A 24,913-nucleotide genomic window follows, 5' to 3' on the forward strand; every position below is an offset into this window, starting at 1 on the left:
GCGTGTGCGCGCGAGTCAGTCGGCGCTGAGCAAGCGAGAAGGTGATGTCGCGCGCGGAGGGCAACGGCACCATGATGGGTTGACTGTGGGCCGGGGGAACAGACGGACGGAGGGAGGGAGGCAGGCAGTTGGACACTCCGTCGGAAAGAGGAAGTGTGTGCGCGGGGTTGCACACGCACGTGCGTGTGAGTTCCACTTCCACGGCTGCCACTGCCACGCGCTCAGCTATGGAAACCAACAAAGTTCTTCATTTCGTGCCGTTGGGTAAGTGAACGCAGCGCCTCCGCCGCCTCCTTCTTGGGGGAGAACCTTGGGGTTCCCTTCCTGGTCAAACCAGTGAGGCCCCCCACTCTCCTCTTCTGCCCCCGCATTCGACACCCCCCCTTTTTTAAATGCACCTCCACACCAGATGTTTGTTGTTTTTGCCCCGTCTGCAATTGACTCATTTGACTTTTTCTGCTTGGAGGGGTCTTCCAGGAAAACAGCCCCCCCCCCCCACATAAAAAAATAAACGCACCCCCCTCCCTACTCCTCCTCCGTCTTGTTTATGTCAGGAGGCTGACAAACGTCCTACCTGGCCAGCAGGAGCAGCTGGAATGCGGAGAAAAGGCAATAATGCACTTTCTCGTGCGTGTCCGCGTGCACGAGTGTGTATCATTGCATATGAGTTTATGTGCGTGTTGTGACTTCCTGTTTGTGTTTGTGTGTGTGTTTGTGTGTGCATGCGCGCGCGTATGCCTGTGCGTGCACGCACGCATGTGTGTGTGTGTGTGTCCTTTGAGACTCAATTTAGAGGTGTGATGCGGCTACCTCACTTCTGTTTTGGCTGGTAAGGTATCGTAGCTGTGTGTGTGTGTGTGTGTGTGTGTGTGTGTGTGTGTGTGTGTGTGTGTGTGTGTGTGTGTGTGTGTGTGTGTGTGTGTGTGTGTGTGTGTGTGTGTGTGTGTGTGTGTGTGTGTGTGTGTGTGTGTGTGTGTGTGTGTGTGTGTGTGTCCGTGTGTGTCCGTGTGTGTCCGTGTGTGTCCGTGTGTGTCCGTGTGTGTCCGTGTGTCTGTCTGTGTGTCCGTGTGTGTGTGTGTGTCCGTGTGTGTGTGTGTGTCCGTGTGTGTGTGTGTGTCCGTGTCCGTGTGTCCGTGTGTCCGTGTGTGTGTGTGTGTCCGTGTGTGTGTGTCCGTGTGTGTGTGTCCGTGTGTGTGTGTCCGTGTGTGTGTGTCCGTGTGTGTGTGTCCGTGTGTGTGTGTCCGTGCTTGTGTGTCCGTGCTTGTGTGTGTGTGTCCGTGCTTGTGTGACAGGATTATGTGTGCACAACAGCGTGTCCCTTGCAGAAAATTGCTGGCTCCTTTGCATATCAGTTGCTGATGACGAAAGCTCACGTTAGCCACGTGTCGGATGATCTCATTAGCGTTAGCACCAATGCTCCCGAGGGGGCCGCGGGTGGCCTTTTGACCTCTAGTTGGCTGGCGCACACCTGGAAAGTCGTACTGCAATCCAGAGCCGTAAGAAATCCTCTCTTTCGAATCTAATCACGCAGGACGTGTTGAACATCACATTTTAGCATGCTTAATGGCCAGATAAGTGTAAAATAAAGAAAACCGTTCCTCTAAAGATTAAAAAATTTAAAAAAAGAAAATTTATAAAGAAATGAGACCAACATTTAACAAACAGCCACTATAAATTAGATTAATAATTTGCACGTGGTGGTTGAAAAAATTCTTTACTGTTCTTGTATTTTAGTCAGGAAATGTGATTATGTTGTCAATGAAAGCCTACTGGAACACCTGAACTTTAGTTGGGGGGCACTTTTGTGCCCACTCCCATTTAATCTGAATTGGAACGCCATTGGTTCATTTTGAACACAGCCACATCCCTGGTTAAAATGGGGTGTGCGCACTTGTGCAACTTCATTATCTCAGTTGCTCTTTTTTAAATTGTACAGGTTAAAGCTTATTTTATCTATGGAAAAAGGAAATTATTTATCATGGTGTCATTCAAACAGGGGTGTGTAGACTTTTTACATTCACGTTACTATTTCCCAAATATTTATCCATGAATTGACAGGAGAATCAGCAGAATACTCGATTCTAGAAATTATTTCGCCGCTGCAGCTTTTCTCAGGTCAACTTTTGTGAGACCTGTCGTTGCCAAAAAAGCCAAAGAAAAAGTCTACCGCATTTATCGAGTTCATTCTTCGCATAGATGGCCTCCACGCTCAATGTCATTGACACTCGTTCAAGGTTACCGTTCGAAACAAATGCACGCGCACGCACGCACACACGCACACACAAACACACACACATTTGACATGCATCCTCTTCATTTTTATTCATTGGAGTCAAATATATGCAACACAAATACGTATATGAATATAAATGTGAGGGCACCCCCTGCTGGCAAGTCATAACACAGCGTCACATTGTCACGTCTCACCAACACGTTTGTGCGTGTGCAAATGTTGGTGTGCATAAAACCTGAGTGTCGTTCATGATATTCAACTACTTGAAAGAGCCGCTTGTGCGTGTGCACCGCTTTTATGTCCTGTCTCATTATTTTTGTGGGTCTATTTGCATGCGTATGTACTGTATCATAATTTGGATGTGTGTGCGTTTGCGCCCATGTACGTGTGTGTGTGCACTCGCGTGTGCCAACGTGACTCTGATCTCTGATCAGTATTCACCGCTGGCAACGCGTCTCACGCACCGCGGCCGCCAAGCGGCCGGCGAGCCGCCATCTGCGCGCATCCAAATGATGATACACTACACATGTGATTATGCCCACAAAAATTTCGAGAGTTTGAGAGATGAGACAAGATAGGGGCACTCGCACGGGTTTGTAAGTGACAAGCACGCCCGCATATTCAAATAATTACACGCGCATGCTCATCTGAGGGATTGCATCATCACAAAACAAGTTCTTATGCGCATGTTGTTTTTGTTCAAGTTTGAATTTTCACAATGTTTAGTTGTAGCCTCTTATCGTTTTGAAAATTAGACGGAACTTGAGAATTTGAAAATTTGTGGTTTTTTTTTTTACGGGACATTTGTTGTTTTCTGGCGCCAAATTTGATTTTAGTCAGAATTGAGTGGCCAACGCAAATGTCAAGTTTTGTGGGTAACTAAGATGTAACTACAACACATTTGAGCAATTTTGCAACACTGCAAAAAAAACTAAATCCTGTGGTTCTCTCCCCTTGACCCAACTTGAAACACAGCTCCCTTCTTTTTACAGCGGTATGCCAAATTTCCACAATTTGTTGTTTTCTTTTTGCACTCAGTGAAACTTTTCCGGAGGCAGATTGCAGACGTGACTAGTAAAGAATCTGCAGAAAATGTTCAAAATGAGATGACTTGCTGTCTTGTTGCTATCACATTTTCTATAAACAGTGCGAAACTCATTGTTAGACGTGGAGGACAGTTAAAGAATATTAAAATGTGACTTAGAATGTGGCCTGGACTGCTAATAAAGCTTTTACGTGACACGACACAAGCGTGCTACATGCGTGTGAGGGTGTATATATGTGTGCGTGTGTCTGCGCGCGGCGAGGGAATTCCTGCTAATTGCTCGCACATAATAAAGCTTTTACGTGACACGACACAAGCGTGCTACAGGCGTGTGAGGGTGTATATATGTGTGCGCGTGTGTCTGCGCGCGCGCGCGGCGAGGGAATTCCTGCTAATTGCTCGCACATTCTCTTCTTGCCTCGCCTCAATTAAATCCAGGCGCCAGCAGCGTCTTCTTGCCTCCATTGCTCCCCCCCCCCCCCCCCCCCCCCCCAACACCCTCCACTCCTCCTCCTCTCTCGCTCTAGCCGCCGCCACCACGGAGCACAAAACGCTACCAGCGTAAAAGCCTGGCCGCTTCCCTGTCTTGCTTGCTGCTTTTCATTTGTGCCGCGCCGCCTTCCTTCCTTCCCGCGAGGAGAGCCCGCCACATGTTGTCACGTCGAGTACGCACCGCATGAAACGTGCGCGTACGTAAGATGTAACTTTGGCGGTGACAGAAAAGCACAGCAAGCCCGCGTGACGTGCCAGCCATTTTGCTTTCAGCTCGTCGCAGTGCAGCCGCCATGCAAATGTGAACGTGGCCTTCACAAGCAAAGTACAAAATGAATTCGCTCGAGTCAAGGCAACAATGTGCGTTCTTGACCTTGGGATGTCAACGTACTCGTTGCTGCCCGGCGCTTTTTATTTGAAAGCCTTTGGAGAAAATTTGCCTTTCAAAATCCTATGAGGGTACTATGGTTACAAATTAGCTTTGAATAAAAAACGGCATTAGAACGAGGGCGCATGTTTTTGTGGCGAGCAGTAAACAAAACAAAGTTTCGACAAATGTCGCCTCGTCGTGCTCTCTTGGCGAGTCACTGAATCATAAATGGAGTTTAGCTGCGAGGTTGCGTTGTTCCTTCACAATCATACTTTAGGGGGAAACCTGAACCCTTCCTTTCTTTCTCACCGCTACTGCTGAATCACAGCACTTTGGTTGTTGGGATGGAAACATCGATCAGACGAGGCTCCGTTCAGCCAGTGCTAAAAATGTGTGCCGCTTCTTCTTGTTGTCAATTAAAGCGGTCGGTTGCCACGCTAAACTCGTCAAAACAACACGAGGGAGTCGTGCAACCGCAAAATGTAGACCTAAAAAAATCATCTGCTTTCGAAACCAGGGAGAAAACTCTCACGATCGTTGCCATGGCGACCACACGGTAGTGTTTTTCTTCTGTCGTCGTTTGTTAGGGCGCGCGCTAATGCTACAACTTCACAACTGTCGGGGCAGTGAAAATGAGTACGATTGTAGCATAAAATGTGAAAAATATTTAATATAATAGTTCATATTTGCCAACTGTGGGGTTGTTTGGTGGTGTTGGCATTAACAAGTGGTTGCTCCACATTGTCGCGTGCCTCCACTTAAGTCACTCCCATAAGACTGTCATGAGGTTGCTTCACATGTTGGCAGATGTCCAGACAGGGTCGTTGAGCTCGAGTGAATTTCATCATCGTACAGTGTGACAGCTGCGACACTTCAGCGAGGTTAAAGTGAAAATTACCAGCTTAGTTTTTTCCCCCACCGGCATTTCTAAAATGTCACCTTTCAGGTCGGCGACATTTAAAGCGACGTTAGCGTTCGTGCTGACGTACTGGAAGCTTGGCGAACGGGTCAGTTTCTTCCGGATGAGTGATGAACCATCGCGCGGCAGCCGGGGGAAAAAAAAAAAAAAAAAAAACCCATCACCACCTTTAGCGTTGATACATGAATATTAAATATTAGGGTTCGTGGCTAGTAAAAATGTTTTCATAGATTTTTGTCAGACAAGGCACACCATATGCTGTGCAAAGTAAATTCAAGTCAAAGTTTGACTGTTCAATTGTAGCATGTAGCGTTAGCCATGCTGCTAATTAATTATTTCTAAAACATGGATGTATGTATTGTTAGTGCTAGCTCTGCCGCAATTTTCTTTGCGTTCTTAGTGCTAGCAGTTCACCTCGTGGATGTCTATCACATTTTGTTTCCGTTGCTAGCGCTAACAGGTCACTTCAAGGACCTCGCCCCTATGCAATGATTTTGTGGGCTCATAGCCATATTAAGCCTCATGTTGGTGTTTTGTTTCCATTATGGTCACACCAACGTGGAACACCCCCTTGACATCTTTTTCCTTCCAGCAGAGGCGCCTCCTTGTGGCATGTCCAAGAATGGATACTTCTTTCAGGAAATGGGTGAGTTTCAACTAGAACTGTATTGCATACAGAGCGAAAACGTGATGACAAAGACATATGACACACAGATGGGAAGAGACTAAATGGCAGCCTGGCTAATATTTAAACAGAACACAAAGACAAAAAGACAAAAAAAGACATTTATTTGTTTAACCTAAAACGTCTGACATCGTGTCTTGGTGTCCTCAGAGCAGAGGGAGGTGGAGCCGGACGAGGAACGCGAGGGCCCAGGGGAGGTCCAGGACTCGCCCATCACCTCCGCAGATGACGTCCATCTTTACGACAACCAAGTCACACCTGGACCAGGTCAGTGTAATCGCTTAAAGAGGCTAGCACCGTAACTAAGTGCTAACTCAGAGAAGCTAGCACTGTTGTAGATTCACTTTGAGCTGTAAACAAAACAAAAAAATAATTTGAAGTTAGTTCCAAATTGGGAGCATTTGGTGTCTTCTGATTGACGGCAGTAAAATTAGCAGCATTATTTTTACTGCTGTGGGATGTTGCACAATGGTGTGTCTTCTGAGTGGCTATGTGGGTCAGCATCTGAATAGTGGGTTCGAAAATAAACTGCAATCAAATAAAAGACAGACACACAGTGTTAATAACTAACCCTAGGATGATATGACAATATGCTATTTTAAATTGTTTCTGACATTTCAAAAATGCTGGAACACATTAATAGTATTTCCATTGACATCAATGGGAAAAGATGTTTTGAGACGAGTCATGTGACCGCTGGTGTTTTGGAATGGCTGCCAGTTCAACAAACGCACGCACGCACACACACACACTTACACACACACACACACACTTACACACACACACACACACGTTTTTTTTAGCTTTCCGCTGCCGTTGTCGCCTCGTTTTTTTTCCCCTCGACCTTTCCGGCAAAGACGTGCACGGTGTCTGCTGGATGTTTAACTGCAGACGAGCTAACGCTATGTTACGTGTCCAAGATTAATGGTGGCGAGTCAACGATGGGATGTGAGGATGCGTGCCGTTAAACCCCGTCACCGTCAAATATTACTGATTCATCATTTTGTCAAATATGATTGAGTCATCCATTTGTGGCACTCGGTTGAGCGCAGATTTATTGTTTACCCAAAGGTCGACACGCAGATAAATCTCACGCTTTTCTTTTTGCACGGGATGAAGTCGACTGTTCCTTTTTGTCTTCTAGCGGCGTCAAAGTATCGCCCGCAGAAGCAAATTAGGACAATTCTGCATCGATATCACAATTCTTGGTAAAATAGCACCATTACATCCTTTTAAAAAAAAAATAAAAAAATAAAAAAAGAAAAAAAGAAATGCGCCCTTCAATTTCTACGGTGTCACGAGTCAATTCTTAAGATTTTGCAGTTGGAGTGAGTTTGAATGTGGAATGTCATGAGCTGGTTGCTCCCTTGATGACCATCCTTCATTGTCGCCATTGTTAAAAAGGATTACTCAAAGTCAGCTGAGGCATGTCGCTAATCATCTTCTTCTATGGATGTAAAAATGATCTTCTTAGCATGCCCGCCTGACAGCAATTAGAGCGTGGTGTCGACCAGCCAGGCCACGTGCGTCCCCTCCACAGACACACACCAGCCCCCCTACCCCCCAAACATGCCGGTCACGCAGCAGAGACGACGTCTTCCCTAAGCTCCCATTGATTCCCCGACAGGCCATGGAGGAAAGCCCGCGCTAAAGCTAATAACGTTGTCCCCCTGCTAGACACTAAGCGCCCTTACGTAACAGCGGCTGGCATGAAAGGTTTTCCCCCCAGTAGTCAAGACTTTCTTTTTTGTCTTCTGTTGCCGCAGAGCTCGGAATCGCGTGCAGATTAAAAGCCTTATCGGAGAAACGGCCTCGCCTCTCAACGATCCCTCGTCGCCTCCTCCTCGTTCTTGTTCTTTTTGGCTTTTCAGAGGAAAAGATCTTCTCGTCGTATTGATTTCTCAACCTGATTTGCTTGAAATATAGGCATGATAAGAATTCTTGAACTATCTGCCCAAGCCACTTATGATAGTTTTGCCAAGCACATAAAACCACAGCTAACTGAGGCATATAGCGCCTCATAAAAACATTTGTAGTTTAATCGTTTTATAGTAATGTCAACCAATTATTGTTGCTTAAATTTGTCTGCTTAATTTATAAATTTGCGCAATCATTTTTAATCTCGGTGCCTCACCGGCCGTGAATTTCGGTGGACATCTCTGACTCGTTGGTAACTATCGTCGTGAATAAACGTAACTTTCCCTCTCGAGTTGTCTTGACGACTTTTTGTTGTCAAAGTGTATGATGTCGAACATCCTCTCTAATTGTCTTTTGTTTTGCTCCCCATGCAGAGAGCGACGACTCCGGCTGCGTGCTGCTCAACACATCCAGGAGGGTAAGCCTCCGATGACTTTGTTGCTTTCACGAGCTAGCGGGCATAGCGCTTGTTAGCGGCAAGGCGCTTAAGATGCGACAATACAAAGTGCACCTCCTAACGAAGGACATTTTTGCAAACATACAACAAACATATAACGATGAATGATAACGATAACAATAACAATGTCATCACATTTGAATTTTCTGTTAGCTTGGAAACTGAGCTTAGTTTGTTGCCATTTAAGCATGCGCCGTCGTCAAATGAGCACTTTTAACATTTGTGTGCATTTGCTCACTGCAGCAGCTCCATGTCTTCTGCACACTGCTTTTGATCTAAAGATGTTATTTTCTTCCTGGAAAAAATAATACGCGCGGTTGACGAGAACCCAGAATAGCCGCCCACCCGCGTCTCCAGACACGCAAACAAACACAGTGTGACAATGCGCTGTGTCACTATGTCTTCCATAAAGACGTCCTTTCATGTTTTGCAAAGAGCAGCGGGGGCTTTCACCCATCTTTGGGATTTTTGTCAATCCCTCGATCAATACACGGGTGGGAGGGTGCCTTTTTTGTGGGCGGCGGGAGGGTGGTTTGGATGGCTACGCTCATTATCGACCTGTAATCATCTCGCCGTCCATTGAAGCGTCTGTTGAAAGATTCTGAGGCTTTCTTGACTTTTTAGCTAGCAAAGTACTGAACGTTGTTGGATTGTGTCCACAATTTAGGGAGCGCGCTATCTGCGCCTCACGGCAAAAGCCATTGCCAATCACCTGTTATCCAATTTACTCACTGCGTGCTCGTTTGATTTCTTCAGATTTAGGAAAATGCTAAGACACTGAAGCAGAAATTAGACTTACACAGGTTGGTTGAGTTCAATCACAATTCTTGTTAAGAAAGCTCTGTTTTCAGGAAAGTACAATACAGCGCTGGGCCTTTCGTGCGACCATGCTCAAGAGCAGAAAGTCTCCATTCCGAAAAGGCAACATTCAAGGTTCTTTGGTCAGCTTATATTCGCACATGCCAGTGTGGGCCGAGTTTGATGGGTGATGAGTCAGGGGGTGGGGCAAGTTCGCAGGAGATTCTGATTCCATGGGAGTGGGTGCTGGTTATGGGCGATTCGGTGTGTGTGGGGGCTGTTGTCTTCCATCCCGTCTTTCGGCCTTGGCGATCATCTTTGGCCGAGTCCTTGGCTGGCTCCCTCTGGCACCTGCTGGTTTTTATCTCCAAGTGACCTTCCTGTAAACATTCTCCTCCATTCTTGCACATACACTGTCTCACCTCATTCTTTCATCATTCTTTCAATTTTGTCATTTTGTACGAAATTATGCGAGCTTTTTGGCTGTCACATCATTAATCTATTAATGTTCCCTGACTATGCAAAGTTTCCAACCGTATATTTTCTTTGTTAGGCAAAATATTTCCCTCTGTGCAGAACGTTCAGTAGTAATCGAAAACTGGCGTCTAGCATTAGTCAAAACATAAGATACAATCAAGTACTGAACATTTTTAGACGGCTTTGGCAGTGTCCGTGGTTTAGAAAATCATCAGGCATGCATTAAACAGTTCCTTAAGGGTCATTAAGCTATTCAGGCAATATATCAAAAAACATTTGTTATTTCAAAGTGCTCAGAAATATACGTCAGATCATAAAGTTATAAAAACCTTTGTCATTACCACCTATCAAAAATGTCTAGTTATGTCTTCTTTATTGATTTGGTGTGTAGGTATAATTATATGCTTAAAATGTTTAATATGTGAATATACTTGTCTGCTTATGTACTTTATTCAATGAGGTTTGAGCATATCTGTTTTTGTAGCTAGGCAGGACTTTTTGTATTTCGACCCCATTCCTTCAACGTCTAGAATGCTTTGTATCTCCCTAATATTAATCCCGGAACATCTTGGGCTATGTAGCATTCCCACAGTCGCTATGCTAACGTGTAGCAGTGGAGTTGTTAAGTAGCTCAGCTAGCAATGCTAACGTGGTGTGCGTCGCGCAGTATGTGAAGCCAATGAACTTGGATGAGGAGATCGCTAACGTATTAACGGTCGCTCCCAATGCTAACGTGTGTGCGTGGCGCAGTACGTGAAGTTGATGAACTTCGAGGAAGAGATCCGCGCCCACCGCGACCTTGACGGCTTCCTGGCCCGTGCCAGCATCCTCTTGGATGAGACAGCGGCGTCGCTGGACGACGTCCTGAAGAGAATGCTGAGACACGTTGGACAGGACGACAACGCCCCAGAGCCAGGGTGCAACTTTGAGGACATCATGAGTTTACTCTTCACTGACGCCGGCGCACAGGAAGTCAACGGTGAGTACCGTCCACCATTACCTGAACTAAATTTAATTTATTGGAATTATGCAAATTATGCGACAGTTATCTTCAAGTATCTTTTCAAGCGACCACAATTATCAGCACTGATCTGAAAGTACCTCCTACTGTTTAGAAATACTTGAAAGTGTCTGCGAATCTGTGCAGCTCTGGTGTTGACATAAAGACTTGACCGCTATCGCTCAGAAATGATGTGATCGTGTGTCCCCGGGGGATGTTCGCATCTCAACTGTCTCTTCAAGTGGATTTTAACTCCAACTCTGTGTTGTTGACAAGAAACAGATTTGTTAATCGACGCCGTTAGCCAAGGTTCGCCGAGGTGACGGCCGCCCGGCATGTCGCGGCACGCTCGGTGTCCAGCGGGACCGTTGGGTGGGCGGTGGTCAACGTGTGGGCCGGGTGCTAATTGAGTGGTGTCATCCATCGCTAGCTGAGCTACTCAAACGGCTCTCCAACATGGCGGCCGCCTCCTTCTTGTGAGGAGATGCTCTTCACGCAAGAGTTTTTTATCACCTCAGCGCCATCTGCTGGATGGTGTTTTGCAAAATCACTGCACTCAGTGGAGAGTACAAGAAAAAAAATGTATATGGAATATTAATGGGAAATATGAGCGCTGTCATACATTGAAGGTTAGCGTAACATTTATATTTATGCCAGACTTTCCTCTTCGCAACTTTTTAACAGGGGTGGAGATGCACTGGAATAACCCTCCCGTTAGCTTGGAGCCAGTGGGCGATACTTTTTAATTTGGCCCAAAAACCCGAGCAGCTTTTTCCTCCTGAGGAAACTTCTTAGCCGCAGCAACAACAACAATCATGGCCGACGCAAGCCAGCCAGGAGCTAATTAGCTGCGCCAACGCTGCAGCTGTGATGTAACATTTTGTCAGTTATGCAAGCAAACATGCCACCGATTTGCACGCAGCCAAATTAGACACATTTCGGGTATGGGAATAACAGCCAATAAACAACAAATTTGCTTGTGGTCACCTGTTGCCAGGCAGAATTCACAGAAGCTCCCGAACAACCCAGAGATGGTTGTTAGCCTGTGATGTTTTTTTGCTTGGTGCTCGGATGATTATTTTGTCGTGGCCATGTGAAAACCTGTTGCCGGGCAGAATTTGTGGAGCTCTGTACTAACCACAAAAGAGCAAATGTTGAAACTTTCTTTTGACCTGTGACTTTGTATGCCTCCTTTTCTTCTTTTGTTTTGCACGCAGACAGTTTTGTTTTCTTTGATGACGGTAAGCAACCACAAAGTGTCCAAATATTCTGACATCATTTCTTTGCTGGCGTCCCCATCGCCGTCGCCATCCAGCGCGTCGCCATTCCACCCGTGACTCGTCATCATCGCGCCCATCTGCCTGAATCAGTCTTCTGCCTAGAGTTATGACACATTTGAGCCTTTTATATTTTTGTCATGATAGTTTGCAAGCTAATTTCCGGTTTTCTTGGTAAATGTTTTGTAATTGCGAGTTTGCACGACACATTAGCGTCCTCTTTATCATTTGTCGTTTTTCTGGGGCGGCGAGGTTACATAACTGCAATTTTGCGTAGCATGTCAGTGCCACTCGACCTCGCCGCCGTGCTACATCCTCGCGGATGTAAACCCCTCTCGACGAACCGCCCCCCCCCACATACACACTTATCAGCGTGGCATGACATCATCGGAGTGCCGCGTGGTGATTGGCCCATGATGTATGCCTCCGTCGCGAATAAGTGTTTTATCTGCCACCTCGTCTCATTTAATCACCTCCTTTACCGGGCCCTCCACCGGCCACGAGGGAAACCAATCATTCTTCTGCGTGTGCGTGTGCGCGCGTCTGACAGACAGTTAATCTCGGTGGCTGCATAAGATTGTGGGCTTTTATTGAGGTCACCTCCAAAGACGCACCTCAACCTCCAGCCAGCCAATCCGACGCATATCAGAAGCCATGTTTGGGTTATTATGAGGCGCATTTGAAATATGAGGCCCAGCCGAGACGTTCTCGTGGGATTTTCAGCAGGATTTCAAAAAGGCTGCTTTCAAAATAGTTCTGGTAAGCAAATTAGGATGGTAACATTTCAGAACCAAATTAGCGGTTCGTTCAGGGGTGGGCAAGGATTGGTGTCAGGTATCGATATCGATGCCCGATATCAACTTGTGAAGGACCAATACCGGCCAGCGATAGTTCAGGCAACACAGGCTGACGTGGAGTCAAAAAACGACATTGAATGTTCTTCGGCTCCTCTCTTGTCTTTTGTCACAGTGCGCTCAGAGCGAGCCGACCTCAGCAAAGGCAGCAAATATCAAACTGAAGGCAAATCTCCTCTGCGTGACTAATCGGCCGTCATCCTCACTCCACCACATGGCCTTGGTTAGACTTTCAAGTTGGCGATTCGAGACAGAGTTTGGTTTCAAATTTGGGACAGAATTTGGGCTTCGGGCGTTCCACGGTGAGCTTTGAAGCATTGCTTTGGCTTTTAAATTGGGCCCGTTAGTCCAAATTCTTGCCTGATTCCTGACGGAGGTTTTGCCGTGCGACACTAATTGAATTGAACTAAAATCTGCCCCTTCAGCTTTTCTTCTTTTCTATCTTGTCGCTCGCGCTGGTCTTTTATCAACGTGTGGCGACCGCCTCGTTCCGCCGTCCCGCCAGGGGTCGCCATGGTGACGGCTGTCATTCACCGCTGTGAACGCGAGCCGCTCAATTGGCCGAGTCGCGGCACGTGGTGGGGAACAAAATTAGGATTTCAGACAACGATTTGGGCTCCAAACAGAACCTGCGAGGAAGAGCTCGGCTGTCAAATTAAAATTTGAACCCAGTGATAAGGTTTTAAGTCTGGATTCGGGTTCCAAACCAGGCTTTGAATTTGAAGGATGCGTGTGCGCCCGCGTGCTCATCTGTATCATAATGTTCTTCTCACCTGATGGTTGTTGTTCCCATCAGTGCACCTTCTGTCCGAGACCATCCAGGGCGTGACGGCCACGGACACCGGAGTTCACTACCAGCAGTCCTGGCTCTGCATACTGTGAGTAACCGATGCGTTGACCTTGATGCGCCTCAAGGATTTGTTGAAAACCACCCTTATTTGAAGGGCATCGACTCAAAATCTCAATTTGAGACGACAAAAATAAAAACCACGAGATTGTTCCAACATTCCAAAATGGTTTCCATGAAGTCAAAAATCAAACTGAGCAGCGTTTGACATTTATTCTACACTGTCCGCATCCCCTCATGCCAACGCAGCCTCGACATTCCTTTTCAATTGTATGTGTGTGTGTGTTTGTGTGTGTGTGTGTAGGTGCAATCTGAAGAACCTCCAGCGGCGCCACGTATGCATCTCGCGGCTGGAGAGGCCTCAGAACTGGGGGGAGAACTGCTGTGAGGTCCGTTACGTCATTCTGGTCCTGGCGCCGCGCAAAATGGTAACAAAAAAAACATTCAATTCAGCTGCTTGTCTCATTGGCATACATGTGGGGGGGAAAAGATATCTTTGATTAGTGGGTTTTTTGTTGTTGTATTTTAGTCGTGGTCATCTGCAAAAGTTAATTTTGAAATGTCCGCTTTCCTGTTTTTGAGGCTGATTTTGAGGCTGATTTTGAACTTCCTCGCTGGCAGTTTTTGAGCATTTTGATTGCACACTCAAAATAATATGTTGAGTGATTTGTCTTTTTCTTTTGAGTCCAAAATGCTTGTTTTCCCTTTGAAAGTGTCCCACAGCGAGGGATCAAAAAAAATCAAATGAACTCGGATACTAATGTTAGCATTGAGTGAAGATAGCGACGGCGCCTTCATGTGCGCCTGTGAGCGAGGAGCTGTTGATCAAAAGGTGACTTTTGGTGCAAAGCTGTGAAATGTGGATGAAGTATTGATGAAAAATTCCTTTCATGTCAGTTCTTGTCAGTGGGCTCGTCCATATTTCAACATGGCGGGAAAAACGTCAGGAGGGTTTTGGATATTCTTTTAGGAATGTTGCCTTTTTTCAGGGTCCATGCAGGGGGAGGGGAGTGGTCACTGTGGTAGGATTTGAAAAGGGGGTTTGTAGCTAAAAAAGTTGGGAGCATTTTACTGGGTGAGGGGCTGCAAGGGGGTGTGTTGCAAAAAATGTCGCTTAAAATATTTGCGTCAGGATGTGGAAGTTGTGTTCTTGAAAAGTTTAAGGGGTGCGGGAGGGGCGAGTGGGGGTGCGCCACCTCTTTTGAGATAGGTTGTTTACATGTTATTGAACATTTACAAGGGAAAGGAGGTGCACCAACTCTATGGACTAGTTTGTGATTTCACGGGGGGGTGCATCCATTAGTTGCTTGTACATTAACCCCAATGGTTCGCGGCCGTTTTGCCCTGCAGAAGAGCACCAAGACGGCCATGGAGCTGGGCAGGACATTTGCCACGCTCTTCTCGGACATTTCCTTCCGTCAGAAGCTTCTGGAGACCAAAACCCAGGAGGAGTTCAAGGAGGCCCTGGTGTTCCAGCGCCACCAGCTGACGGCGGCCAACCAGCAGCCCACCGCCCTGGGCAAAGAGGAGCCCGCCCCCCGTCGCCACAAACCTCTCAAGGTGAGCGTGTCTTTTCCCACATCGGCGCCCCACACACCTTTGAAGAAATGTCCAAATTTGGCCAACTTGCAGCCATTTCGTAGCTTCCTTGTGCTAAACGGGCCGCAAAAACACTCTGGGCTCCCTTCCGTCTTTTAGTCTGCACACATCCATTCCAAGGACCTGACCGTGCATACTTCACAGCCCTGGCACACACGCACTCACATCACGTTGACAGTTGAGGGCTCGCAGACATTTTCCGCTCGTGTTTCCTCCATTCGAGCATGTCGGGTGTCCTTCCTCAGGCCCGAAAACAAAAGAACAGAAAAGAAAGGAAAGGGAAGAAAAGAACGAGTCGTTTAATAAGGAAAGTTGCACTGGCGATGACAAAGCAGAGGAAGGATAATGGAAAGAAGGGCACAGATAAAAAATGAACAAATATTCTATTTAAATTAATTGTATTTCAATGAAAACTTGCCAAGTTAGTATATAATTTAACAAGAAAATCGTTGTTTAAATTAATGAATGATTACTTCATACATAATCATACCAACAAATGATAAATAGTTCAACAGGATTATTGAAGTGAATGCATCCAACTAAAATGAATTTGCCGATGTTCGCTGTTGCTCGTTGCCATGTCGACGGCGTCGAGCCCCTTGGGTCATCCCGCTCCATCGGGTTGCAGCGACCTTGTTAACAACTAAACCCCTCTTTGTGTTTGTAGTGTACAGACTTCTTCCTAGCGGGCCGCGGGATTTACGAGGACCTGTGTCGTCGCCTTCCTCTCTACGCCTCCGACTTCACAGATGGTAGGATTCGCCCGCCGCCAGTGTCGTTAAAACTGAACTAAGCTAAGTGTCGTTAAGCTAAATAAGCTTCGCGTCTGTGACATGTTAGCCTCTTAGTAGCCTGACGCTAATATTGGCACGTCAACATGATGGTGATTTGTGCCACCTGTGTCGCTCGGAGCGTGAACAAGCAATGGTTTGCTAATATCAACTGAACAAGAAGCCCAAACCACGAGCTATGCGTTAGCAAGGGCTCGCTAGCCACATTGTTGCCAAATAATATGCCCAAAATGAATGCTAACCTGCCTCCTGTGCCTCAGCAATTTAGCCACATTATTTAATGCAAATTTTTTATTTATTTTTTGTTAATTTTTTTTCCACCCCCATGTTTTGTGTCACACACCGTCAATCTGGCCTGTTTACTGCAGTCGAAACACCAATATCAACCTTCTTATTACTGCAATAATAAAACAAACTCAATACATGTAATAAAAAAATCATTCAACTTTCATAAAATCGTTCATTTGTATTTAATTTATTATTATTTTAATCCTAACTATCCTGATAATGCAATTGACAATAGATTCTCATTTGCAATATCAACCTATCTTTAATTTATTATTATTTTAATCTTCCTATCTATCCTGATAATGCAAGTGACAATAGATTCTCAGGCTAACCTGCTTCGTGTGCCTAAATACCTGTTAGCCACATTAATTTGTGTTCCCCAGATCATCTGAGTCGTCATCGCTACAGGCTAACCACCCGCTAGCTAACTAGCTACAGTCTTCAGACATGATTGTAAATGCCTCTAACTGCGGGAACTAATAGGAACCAAAGTTGGATACAAACTCATTTAGCAAGTGCCTGTCAGCCACATTGGCATGATTTTGTGTGTGTCTCCCCCTGCAGGCATCGTGGGTAACAACAAGACCCTGTTGAAGTACATGACCACGGCTATCTTCCTGTACATCGCCATCCTGCTGCCCGCCATTGCGCTCGGTTCGCTCAACGACGAGAGCACGCGGGGCGAGATTGGTACGGTACCAACAATAGCTCACCTAGCACCACTGATTGACTGCACTGTCGGCCTAGTGACTGTGTTTGTGTTTTCTGAGCTGCCGCAAATTTAGCGAGTGCTCTTGTTTGCGACTGCTGTTTCAGCAGCAAATAACAAAATGCGTATTACAGGTAATATTTTATTTCACAACACTTTGCCTTGTTCCTTTCTTCTCTGCTGTTCACTTCAAACACGCTCCATACGAACACAAGGCTCTCGTATCAGACGTCATCACTACGAGTTTGGGAGAAGACACGGAAACATGGAGCCTGCAGCGCGCGCACGCACACACACGCACGCACTCACTCACTCACACGCACGATCGGCATAAAAAATGGGTTTAATTTTACGACTACGACTGTTATTACATTGAAGGTATCTCTTGGGAATATTTTGCCACATTCTCACTCTCAATATTCCATATCTAACCTGTCTTATCTCTGCTTGTGTGCGTGTAGACGTGCGAAAGACCATCATCGGGCAGTCCATCGGTGGCGTCATCTACTCGCTGTTTGCTGGTTCCCCTCTGGTCATCCCATTGACCACCGCCCCCCTCGCTATCTTCATAAGTGGTACGTCGGGTCGTGTCTGTGAGTTTGAGCAGCAAAATGTGTGTTTAGCGGGGAAATTTATGAATGCAAAAATTTTTTCGAATGACCCCCAAAGTATTTCCATACCGTGATTCCCATGCATAATGCGCAAAATTTAACTAATTTATTGTCCTAAAATCTGGGGTGCGCATTATGCATGGGTACAACAATTTTTGAAGAAAATCTCCCTCGAAATAAAACTTGAAATCACACCTTTCTTCTTGTTTGTTGTCAATCGCGCATCGCATTCAGCCATCCTGCCCAACACACTTAGTCAGTAAAATTCATAATTGACGACACATCGTTTGATGCGATGATGCAATCCTTGATTGTGTGTTATTGTCAAATATTGTTTGTTTTTTAATCTCCATCGCAGACCGGATATCATACGGAGGCAGTATCACTGCGCATGCGCACTATGGATCCGATGCGCAGAACGGATGCGCAAGACACGTCAGCTATATAAAGAGCGAGAGTTCAGTTCTCTACCTATTAGTTTCAATTCACAGTTTAATTAGCATTTTCAATCAGCAAATAACAAAATGCGTATTACAGGTAATATTTTATTTCACAACACTTTGCCTTGTTCCTTTCTTCTCTGCTGTTCACTTCAAACACGCTCCATACGAACACAAGGCTCTCGTATCAGACGCTTGCTCGATCACCTGCTCGTTTGCTGTCGCGATGTACCCTACACAAATCCGAAACATTTCTTCGCTATCGAGTTTGCTAGCGCATGCGCAGTGATACTGACCGGCAGAATAACATCCGGTTGTTCCCGAAGATGATCTTTTTTCTGAAATAATTTTACGTTTACGGACTTGAGTAAGAGTCAAAATTTGGGTGCGTATTATACATGGGTACAGGCTTTTTTCCAGCATCGACATGCCATTTTTAGGGTGCGTATTATGCACGGGGGGGTATTTTGCATGGAAAATCACGGTAAATCAGATGACTCTTTTTCAATTTAAAAATTATGGACAAAACAATGGAACTGAAACCTGAAATGAATTTTTTTTTTTTGGTTAACTACCAGACACATTTATAAATGTAAACAAAAAAAAACTAGCCAGTGCCCCCCCCCAAACATCAACAGTGTTGCAGTTGTGTTGATGTTGATTGTTGGTGCTCCCGCTGAGCGCCTCAAGTTAGCCGCAGTGGCGGCCGTAAATAAGAATCCAATTTGTTGCATAACAGCTTGCTCGGGCACCCTGCAGGTCGCCCAGACGGCCACTGGCTTGCACGCGCACAGCAGCACACAAACGCTCTGGGCGGCGGTGGGTTTCCCTGGAATTTAAAGCACCCTGGCAACTGTGGCGCATCCAACCTGACTCTATAATGTTAAAAAAAAAAAAGTGGAATTGGAGCTAGCTGCTTGCTTACATAGAGCTTGATGAGCACCGCGATCTCGTGAATTTCAGGCACCAAGCTCCACGGAGTGTCCGCATAACTCAAAGAATGCTAATGTGCTTGTTGGCAGTCATTCGTGGTGTCTGCGATGATTACCAGCTAGACTTCCCAGCTTTCTACGCCTGCATTGGGTTGTGGAACTGTCTTTTCCTCATTCTGGGAGGCGTCTTCAACCTCAGCCTGGTCATGAAGCTCTTCAAAAGGTGTGCATACGCAAAAAAAAAAAAAAATCAACATTTGATTTTTCTGACGTTTTATCGCCGATTTGTGCTGTATTTACAGGTCGACAGAGGAGGTGATTGCGCTGTTCATATCAATCGCATTTGTGGTGGACGCTGTCAAAGGAACGGTGAAAAGTGAGTAACATGTACTAACATTAGCACTAATGCTAATGACATCTGGGTATGCTAAATGTCCCGCAGCCTGTCGCGTCCCCTCATCAATATTTGACGCAGTTTTAATTTCCTCAAATGGAGACCTCGCTAGCCAGTCTTCCATTAGCATAACATTAACCTCCGATGCCGCTAATGCTAATTCATTCTGCATTTTGATACTTTTGTAACATTGATGAACGAGCACTATCTTTTTAATAATCAGTCCCGACGGAGCGGCGTCCATTTTGGTGCAGACATTAAGACACCAATTTGAGGAGGCATTAGTCATCATCAGAAAAACTCAAGTTCAGTTCTGCCGTCCTTTCAGTCTTCCAAAGGTACTACCACCCGCCCACGCTGGGCAACGGCAGCATGGCCAGCGAGTCGCCGCACGTTGCCGGCATGGGGGGCAACGGGAGCGAGTTGGGCATGGTCTCTGTGCTGCACGTCCTCCCCAACTCGCTGATCAACTGCACACGTGAGCGGCCCGTCTTGTGCCTGCTGCTCATGATGGGCACGCTGTGGATGGGTTACACACTCTACCAGTTCAAGAGGAGGTATGGGTTAGTCGACTGGCATAGTTGGGCCTGATGATGACATTGCGTCTTTGTGTGCGTGTGTGTTTGTTGTCAGTCCGTTCCTACACGCCAAAGTGAGGGAGGTGTTGTCCGACTGCGCTCTGCCCATCTCTGTTCTTCTCTTCTCCTTCATTGGGTCATACCTGTTCAGCGACATCGAGCGTCAGTACCACTTTTTGCTTTTGTCTTCACACACAAACACCTTAGCCTGTAAAGTGCTATTTGTATTTTTATTATCAAAACATTGCAATTTTTTTCTTGAGAAAATATAGTTTGATTGTCAAAAAACAAAGTCAAACTAACATCACGTAAATGAATGTGCCACTGCGTTAGCTTAGCATTGTGTAGCTTGAACACACACGCACGTTGTTCTGACACGTACAGAAGCACACAAACACGTTCAATGAAGAACAAGGTGAGGAGTGCGCATCAAGTGGGGCACGCCAGGCCGAGGGAATTGAGCGGAAATATCCGCCGTCTGCCTTATTATTTATGTTTGTTTTGAAAATGTTTGTTATGAGAATGTTTATTTCATGGACGAGAAATGCGAGCGTCTGTTGCGTGTCCCTCGAGGAGCGCCTCAAGGCTTGGCTGCCCTACAAACACCCACATCATGGAGGAAGAAATACACACACACATGAAACACATATTTTTATTTTTTAGTAGCCCACCTCAAGGTCCTTCGCCTAACCCTAATCCTTATCAAAACATTTCTTTGAAAAGAAATTGCTGAAAATAATTATGACAATGACTCTTAAAAACGAGACATTGAAAATGTCTATTGTTGGAAAAGGAAAACCAAACCCCCCCAGCCTTTTACCCTCTTTGAATGTTTTTTTTTTTTAAACCAAAAACATGAAATGCGACATCATTATGACATATCAATGCTTATTGTTTGTGTATGAGCAGTTCCAGTGTTTAAAGTCCACAACAAGCCAGCATTCAGCGTGGCTCCGTTGGAGCGCCTGACGGCCTTGAACGTGCTGAGCGCCATGGGCCTCGGCTTCCTGCTGGCCTTGCTCATCTTCATCGACCAGAATATCGTCGTGTCGCTCACCAACGCACCCGAGAACAGGTGAATACAAAGGAAACGCTGCTCCATATGCTGGCTGCTGGCTGAGATTCCCAGCTACCGAAACTGGAAGTACACATTGCCAAAATAAGCCATGCAGCAACTTTGAAAATTGACGCTTGGGCCACTCACGGGAAATCCAAACTAAATTTGTCATTTGATGATGCTAGTCTTTAATCCAAGTCATTTGTCCCCACAAAAGCTTGCTTCTTTTTCTTAATGGTGTTAGTAATTGTTAGGTGGTTGATTGCCTTTGCCTGGTTCCAAAGCCACCGAGGACCTTTGGTGCCGCGTCGCTTCGTTAGCGACAACTGAGCCACAAAAGTTGACATCTGAGTCAAGAAGCCTCGCAGCCAAAATAGGAAGTCTAACCTTTTTCCGCCATGCCGTCCATCCGTGATGAACGGACGTCCATCGCCCGCAGGCTGACGGTAGCGCCAGAGAATCCACGTCAGCAATCGCAACAAGAAATCCCATCCAAAAGCTTTCAAAATCGTATGAAAATGATGAAATTGGTTCAGAAATAACCGGTAGTAAAAAGGATTTAATTTAATATGATATTTGGTAGGCATGTCTATCATGAGTCTCAAGAGCCCCCAAAAACCTCAAGAAGTCCGCCATCTTGGTCTCGAGTGGCCATTTCACCTCCCGAAGGTGTTGGCCTGTTGCTACCAAATGTGAACGGCCAAAGACAAATGCACAACACCAAACTGGGAAGTTTGGCCATGGCGACCTGTTTGTTTCATGACGGGTGAGGAGAAAAAAAAAAATCAAACTCAACTGACAGTCAGGAGGAACGTTGCTGCAATTGCTGGCACTGACATTGATGGATGCTGCCCCATATGTGAGCCACGCATGGCAGACCTTTTGTTTTTTGGTGGAAGTCAGTCAAGGGTGGAGACGTTCAAATGTGTCCATGACTTCCCAAGTTCACCGTCGTCCTTTTATGTGCTGTCGTAGGCTGCTGAAGGGCACGGCATACCACTGGGACCTGATGCTGTCGGGCCTGATCAATATCTTGATGTCGGTTCTGGGGCTGCCCTGGATGCACGCCGCCTTCCCGCACTCCACGCTGCACGTGCGCCAGCTGGCCTTCGTAGAGCAGCGCGTGGAAGGAGGACACCTCTACGAGACGTGAGTGCATAGACGCGCGCAATTAGAACCAGCTTCTGTGTGACTACTTAAAGTGTCCTTCCAAGTAAATGAAAGAAAAAGATTTGTCTGTCTTGAGGTTAAAGTCCAAATACATTTATTGCCGTTTCTATTATTTTGGCGAGCCCTTAATCGGGCAAGAAGGCTTCAAATGAGGTCGGCATCAGCCGGAGACAGCTATATGTGGAATTTAGAGTCCTCTAGGTCTGTGATGGGCTTTTTTGTTTTTATGTTGGGCTGAGCGCAATAATGGACTCCCCTCTAGTGGTCAAAGTTGGAAGTAAAGCTTGAATGAATTTTCCCGGCGGCCTGTATGTGAAAATGAGCGCGATGTCATCAGGCCGCTGTGTGACAGTATCCGCGTTCAGTATCGTCCAGGTGAAGGAGACGCGTGTAACGTCACTGGCCGCCAACGTTTTCATCGGCGCGTCGGTCTTCTTGCTGCCTCTGCCGCTGCAGTGGATCCCCAAGCCGGTTCTGTTCGGGCTCTTCCTCTACATCGCGCTCACCTCCATCGACGGCAACCAGATGTGCGACCGCATGGCCCTGCTGCTCAAGGAGCAGGTGAGGAGCGTCGAAGGGGGTCCTGTGGCGTGGCCGGCGCTTTTCATTTTACTCAAGTAGTTCCTTTCCGGATGGCCGGAGGAGGACAAGCGGAGGGAACTTAGTTTTCCAGATGGGTCCTGACGTGTTTTCCCCCTTTGCCGCAGACGTCGTACCCGCCCACCCACTACATCCGTAAAGTGCCCCAAAGGAAGATCCACTACTTCACCTTCCTGCAGATGATGCAGCTGCTGGTGCTGTGTACGTTCGGCATGTACCCCATCCCCTACATGAAGATGATCTTCCCCTTGGTCATGATCCTGCTCATCCCCCTCAGGTGACGCCCTCGAACCGACCGACCTCAAATAAAATGGAAGAAAAGGGTGGGGTGGATCAGAAAATTAAAAAAGGTATCAAAGAAAACATTGTCAAACAAAATCATAATTATCAAGTGGGAAATAATTTTAAAAAGTAATTTTAAACCTTATAAAAATAAGTACAAGTAAAATTTCACAGGGTCAATCAGCATTTGCATTCTAGTCTTTGTGTGGAGTTCCTCAGGAATATGTGCATGGTCCCATTCTCTTCTATACAGGTTGACGCCACCTCTTACTTGTAGAAGTGTATCACATACTTATGTTTCTTCTTGCGTGTGTAGGAACAGGGTGCTCCCTCACATCATTGAGGCCAAATATTTGGACATCATGGATGCCCAACATATGTAGGCGCGGAGGGCGAAGGCGACGCCAGTTGCAACCGTAAAAGGGCAAAGAAAAAGGTTGGACCTTTTTTTTTTTTCTCCCTTCTCTTTTCTTCTAAAACACCAAACCGTGCGGGAAAAGTCCAACAGCGTCTTACATTCCGACAGGCCGCCCGATGAACAATTGGGCAACTCCCCGATTCACCACAGTTGTCGTCCTTGTGTTTGCTTCAAGTTGTTGAACTACTGACATTTTGAAGACGGTGCAACGGCACAACCCCTTTGTTCACACCTGCGTGTTTTGACACCGTGCTGATGCTGGCTCCACGTGACGTGTACGTGCACTGTGCCGATGAGTAGATTTCTGTTTTTTGCTCTTCTTTCAAGCATTCCCTTTAACGTTCCATGGAGGAGGCAAGGCTTGGCATCCTTACGAGTTCCTCTCCATGTTTGCACCCGCTTGTCCCTAAACGTACGGGCGGCTTCCCCAAGGCAAGATTCGTCGTTTTCAGTTGACGTGAAAAACTACAGTACAGAACACAATTTGACACTTCATAGCTCGTGAATGGATATCCTCGATCAAATTCAGCCAACATTTGTTTGACCAAAAAAATGAAGGGCACAAAATGTCATGGTCAAGATCTTGTAAGGGCTATCTTAAGCATGATGCTAGCCCTTCCTGCCCTTCCCTAGCCCGTCTGTCGCATTCTGCCCTGACCTGCTAGCCTGTCATGTCTCTTACACTTAACCCCCAAGCCTTCAGTCCCATCCCTGACTTGTGTTGCCCCAATCCTAACCTGACCCCCTTCCTTAAAGGCCAAACCCAGGCAAGCCTCTGCCAACTAACGATAACCCACATTCTACTTCAAATCCTTCCTGTCCTGCCCCTGAGCCCAAGCCTAACCTAATGTTTGGAATGGAAAGCAAAACAAATAAACAGTATATAAATATTGTGTGTGATTATTTAGAATGGCAGCACAAACCAAATCATGTAGTTTGATGACAATTCTCAATATATGGAGAAAAAAAAAGCTTTATATATTAATATTTCTTTATCTTTTTGTTTCTTGGAAGGAAATGCTTGTGTTGCGCTGATTGCGTTGCTCATCTTTTCCTGTGTTGGAAATGTTTTGTCTGCCATTTTGGCTTCATGTGTTTACAGACTTATCGGAAAACATTCCACCCCCCTGGAAAGTGACGTGAAAAGCTTTTTAGAAAGCGTTATTTTTGTCAAGTGACGTCACGTAATGGCCCCCAAGTTTGGATTAACGAGAGATTTGCACGCATCTCGCTTTTTCCTGCAACCCATCGCCAATTCACAGACGGTCCTCGAATGCAACACGTGACATTTCAGCAATACTGTGTATAAAAGAATTATTTAAAAAAAGGCTCAGCGAGCTCTATTTTTGAAGATGTAGAAAGGGGGGAAAAAAGCTCCCCCACGTGCATTCCCTTCCATTGAACTACGCAGGAGAAGTCATAAGCCGATGTTTGCATAATCCTTGGGATGGTCCTCACCGTAAAAGGGAGGAAAACGAGGAGTCACATGTACTCGTAGAAACTTTTCATCATCCCAAATGTCTCTTGTATTTTTGACCTCCACTCTAAAGAGTTTTATTGTGTGTTAGGTCTTTTCTCTGTGCCCAATCCGGACATTCTGGAAAGTGTTTCCTTTCTTATTCAGTAGCCTACTTTTCTAACCATGAATGTACGGTTGTAAGATTTGTGTCTAT

The 24,913-nt window shown here is 46.1% G+C and overlaps 1 protein-coding gene across 4 annotated transcripts; it reads left to right on the plus strand.

Annotated features, from left to right (window-relative positions):
• Positions 1 to 24,653, plus strand: slc4a11 (solute carrier family 4 member 11). Of its 4 annotated transcripts, none has more exons than XM_037241589.1 (21): positions 1 to 264; positions 5,652 to 5,705; positions 5,895 to 6,011; positions 8,036 to 8,079; positions 10,144 to 10,372; positions 11,611 to 11,634; positions 13,321 to 13,402; positions 13,676 to 13,799; positions 14,722 to 14,931; positions 15,638 to 15,722; positions 16,614 to 16,739; positions 17,220 to 17,333; positions 18,832 to 18,964; positions 19,044 to 19,117; positions 19,464 to 19,692; positions 19,769 to 19,875; positions 20,623 to 20,788; positions 21,746 to 21,919; positions 22,306 to 22,501; positions 22,648 to 22,817; positions 23,139 to 24,653. In XM_037241589.1, the coding sequence occupies exons 1-21, from the start codon at positions 228 to 230 to the stop codon at positions 23,203 to 23,205; spliced, it is 2,562 nt and encodes an 853-aa protein (XP_037097484.1). In that variant the 5' UTR covers positions 1 to 227; the 3' UTR covers positions 23,206 to 24,653. The 4 variants fall into 4 exon arrangements, with proteins under 4 accessions (XP_037097484.1, XP_037097485.1, XP_037097486.1 ...); XM_037241590.1 differs by having other exon boundaries at positions 5,655 to 5,705; XM_037241591.1 differs by lacking the exon at positions 11,611 to 11,634 and having other exon boundaries at positions 2 to 264.
• Positions 24,654 to 24,913: the final 260 nt, after the last annotated feature.

This window comes from Syngnathus acus, chromosome 22 (genome assembly GCF_901709675.1).
Source record: "Syngnathus acus chromosome 22, fSynAcu1.2, whole genome shotgun sequence".
Classification (NCBI taxonomy): Eukaryota; Metazoa; Chordata; class Actinopteri; order Syngnathiformes; family Syngnathidae; genus Syngnathus; species Syngnathus acus.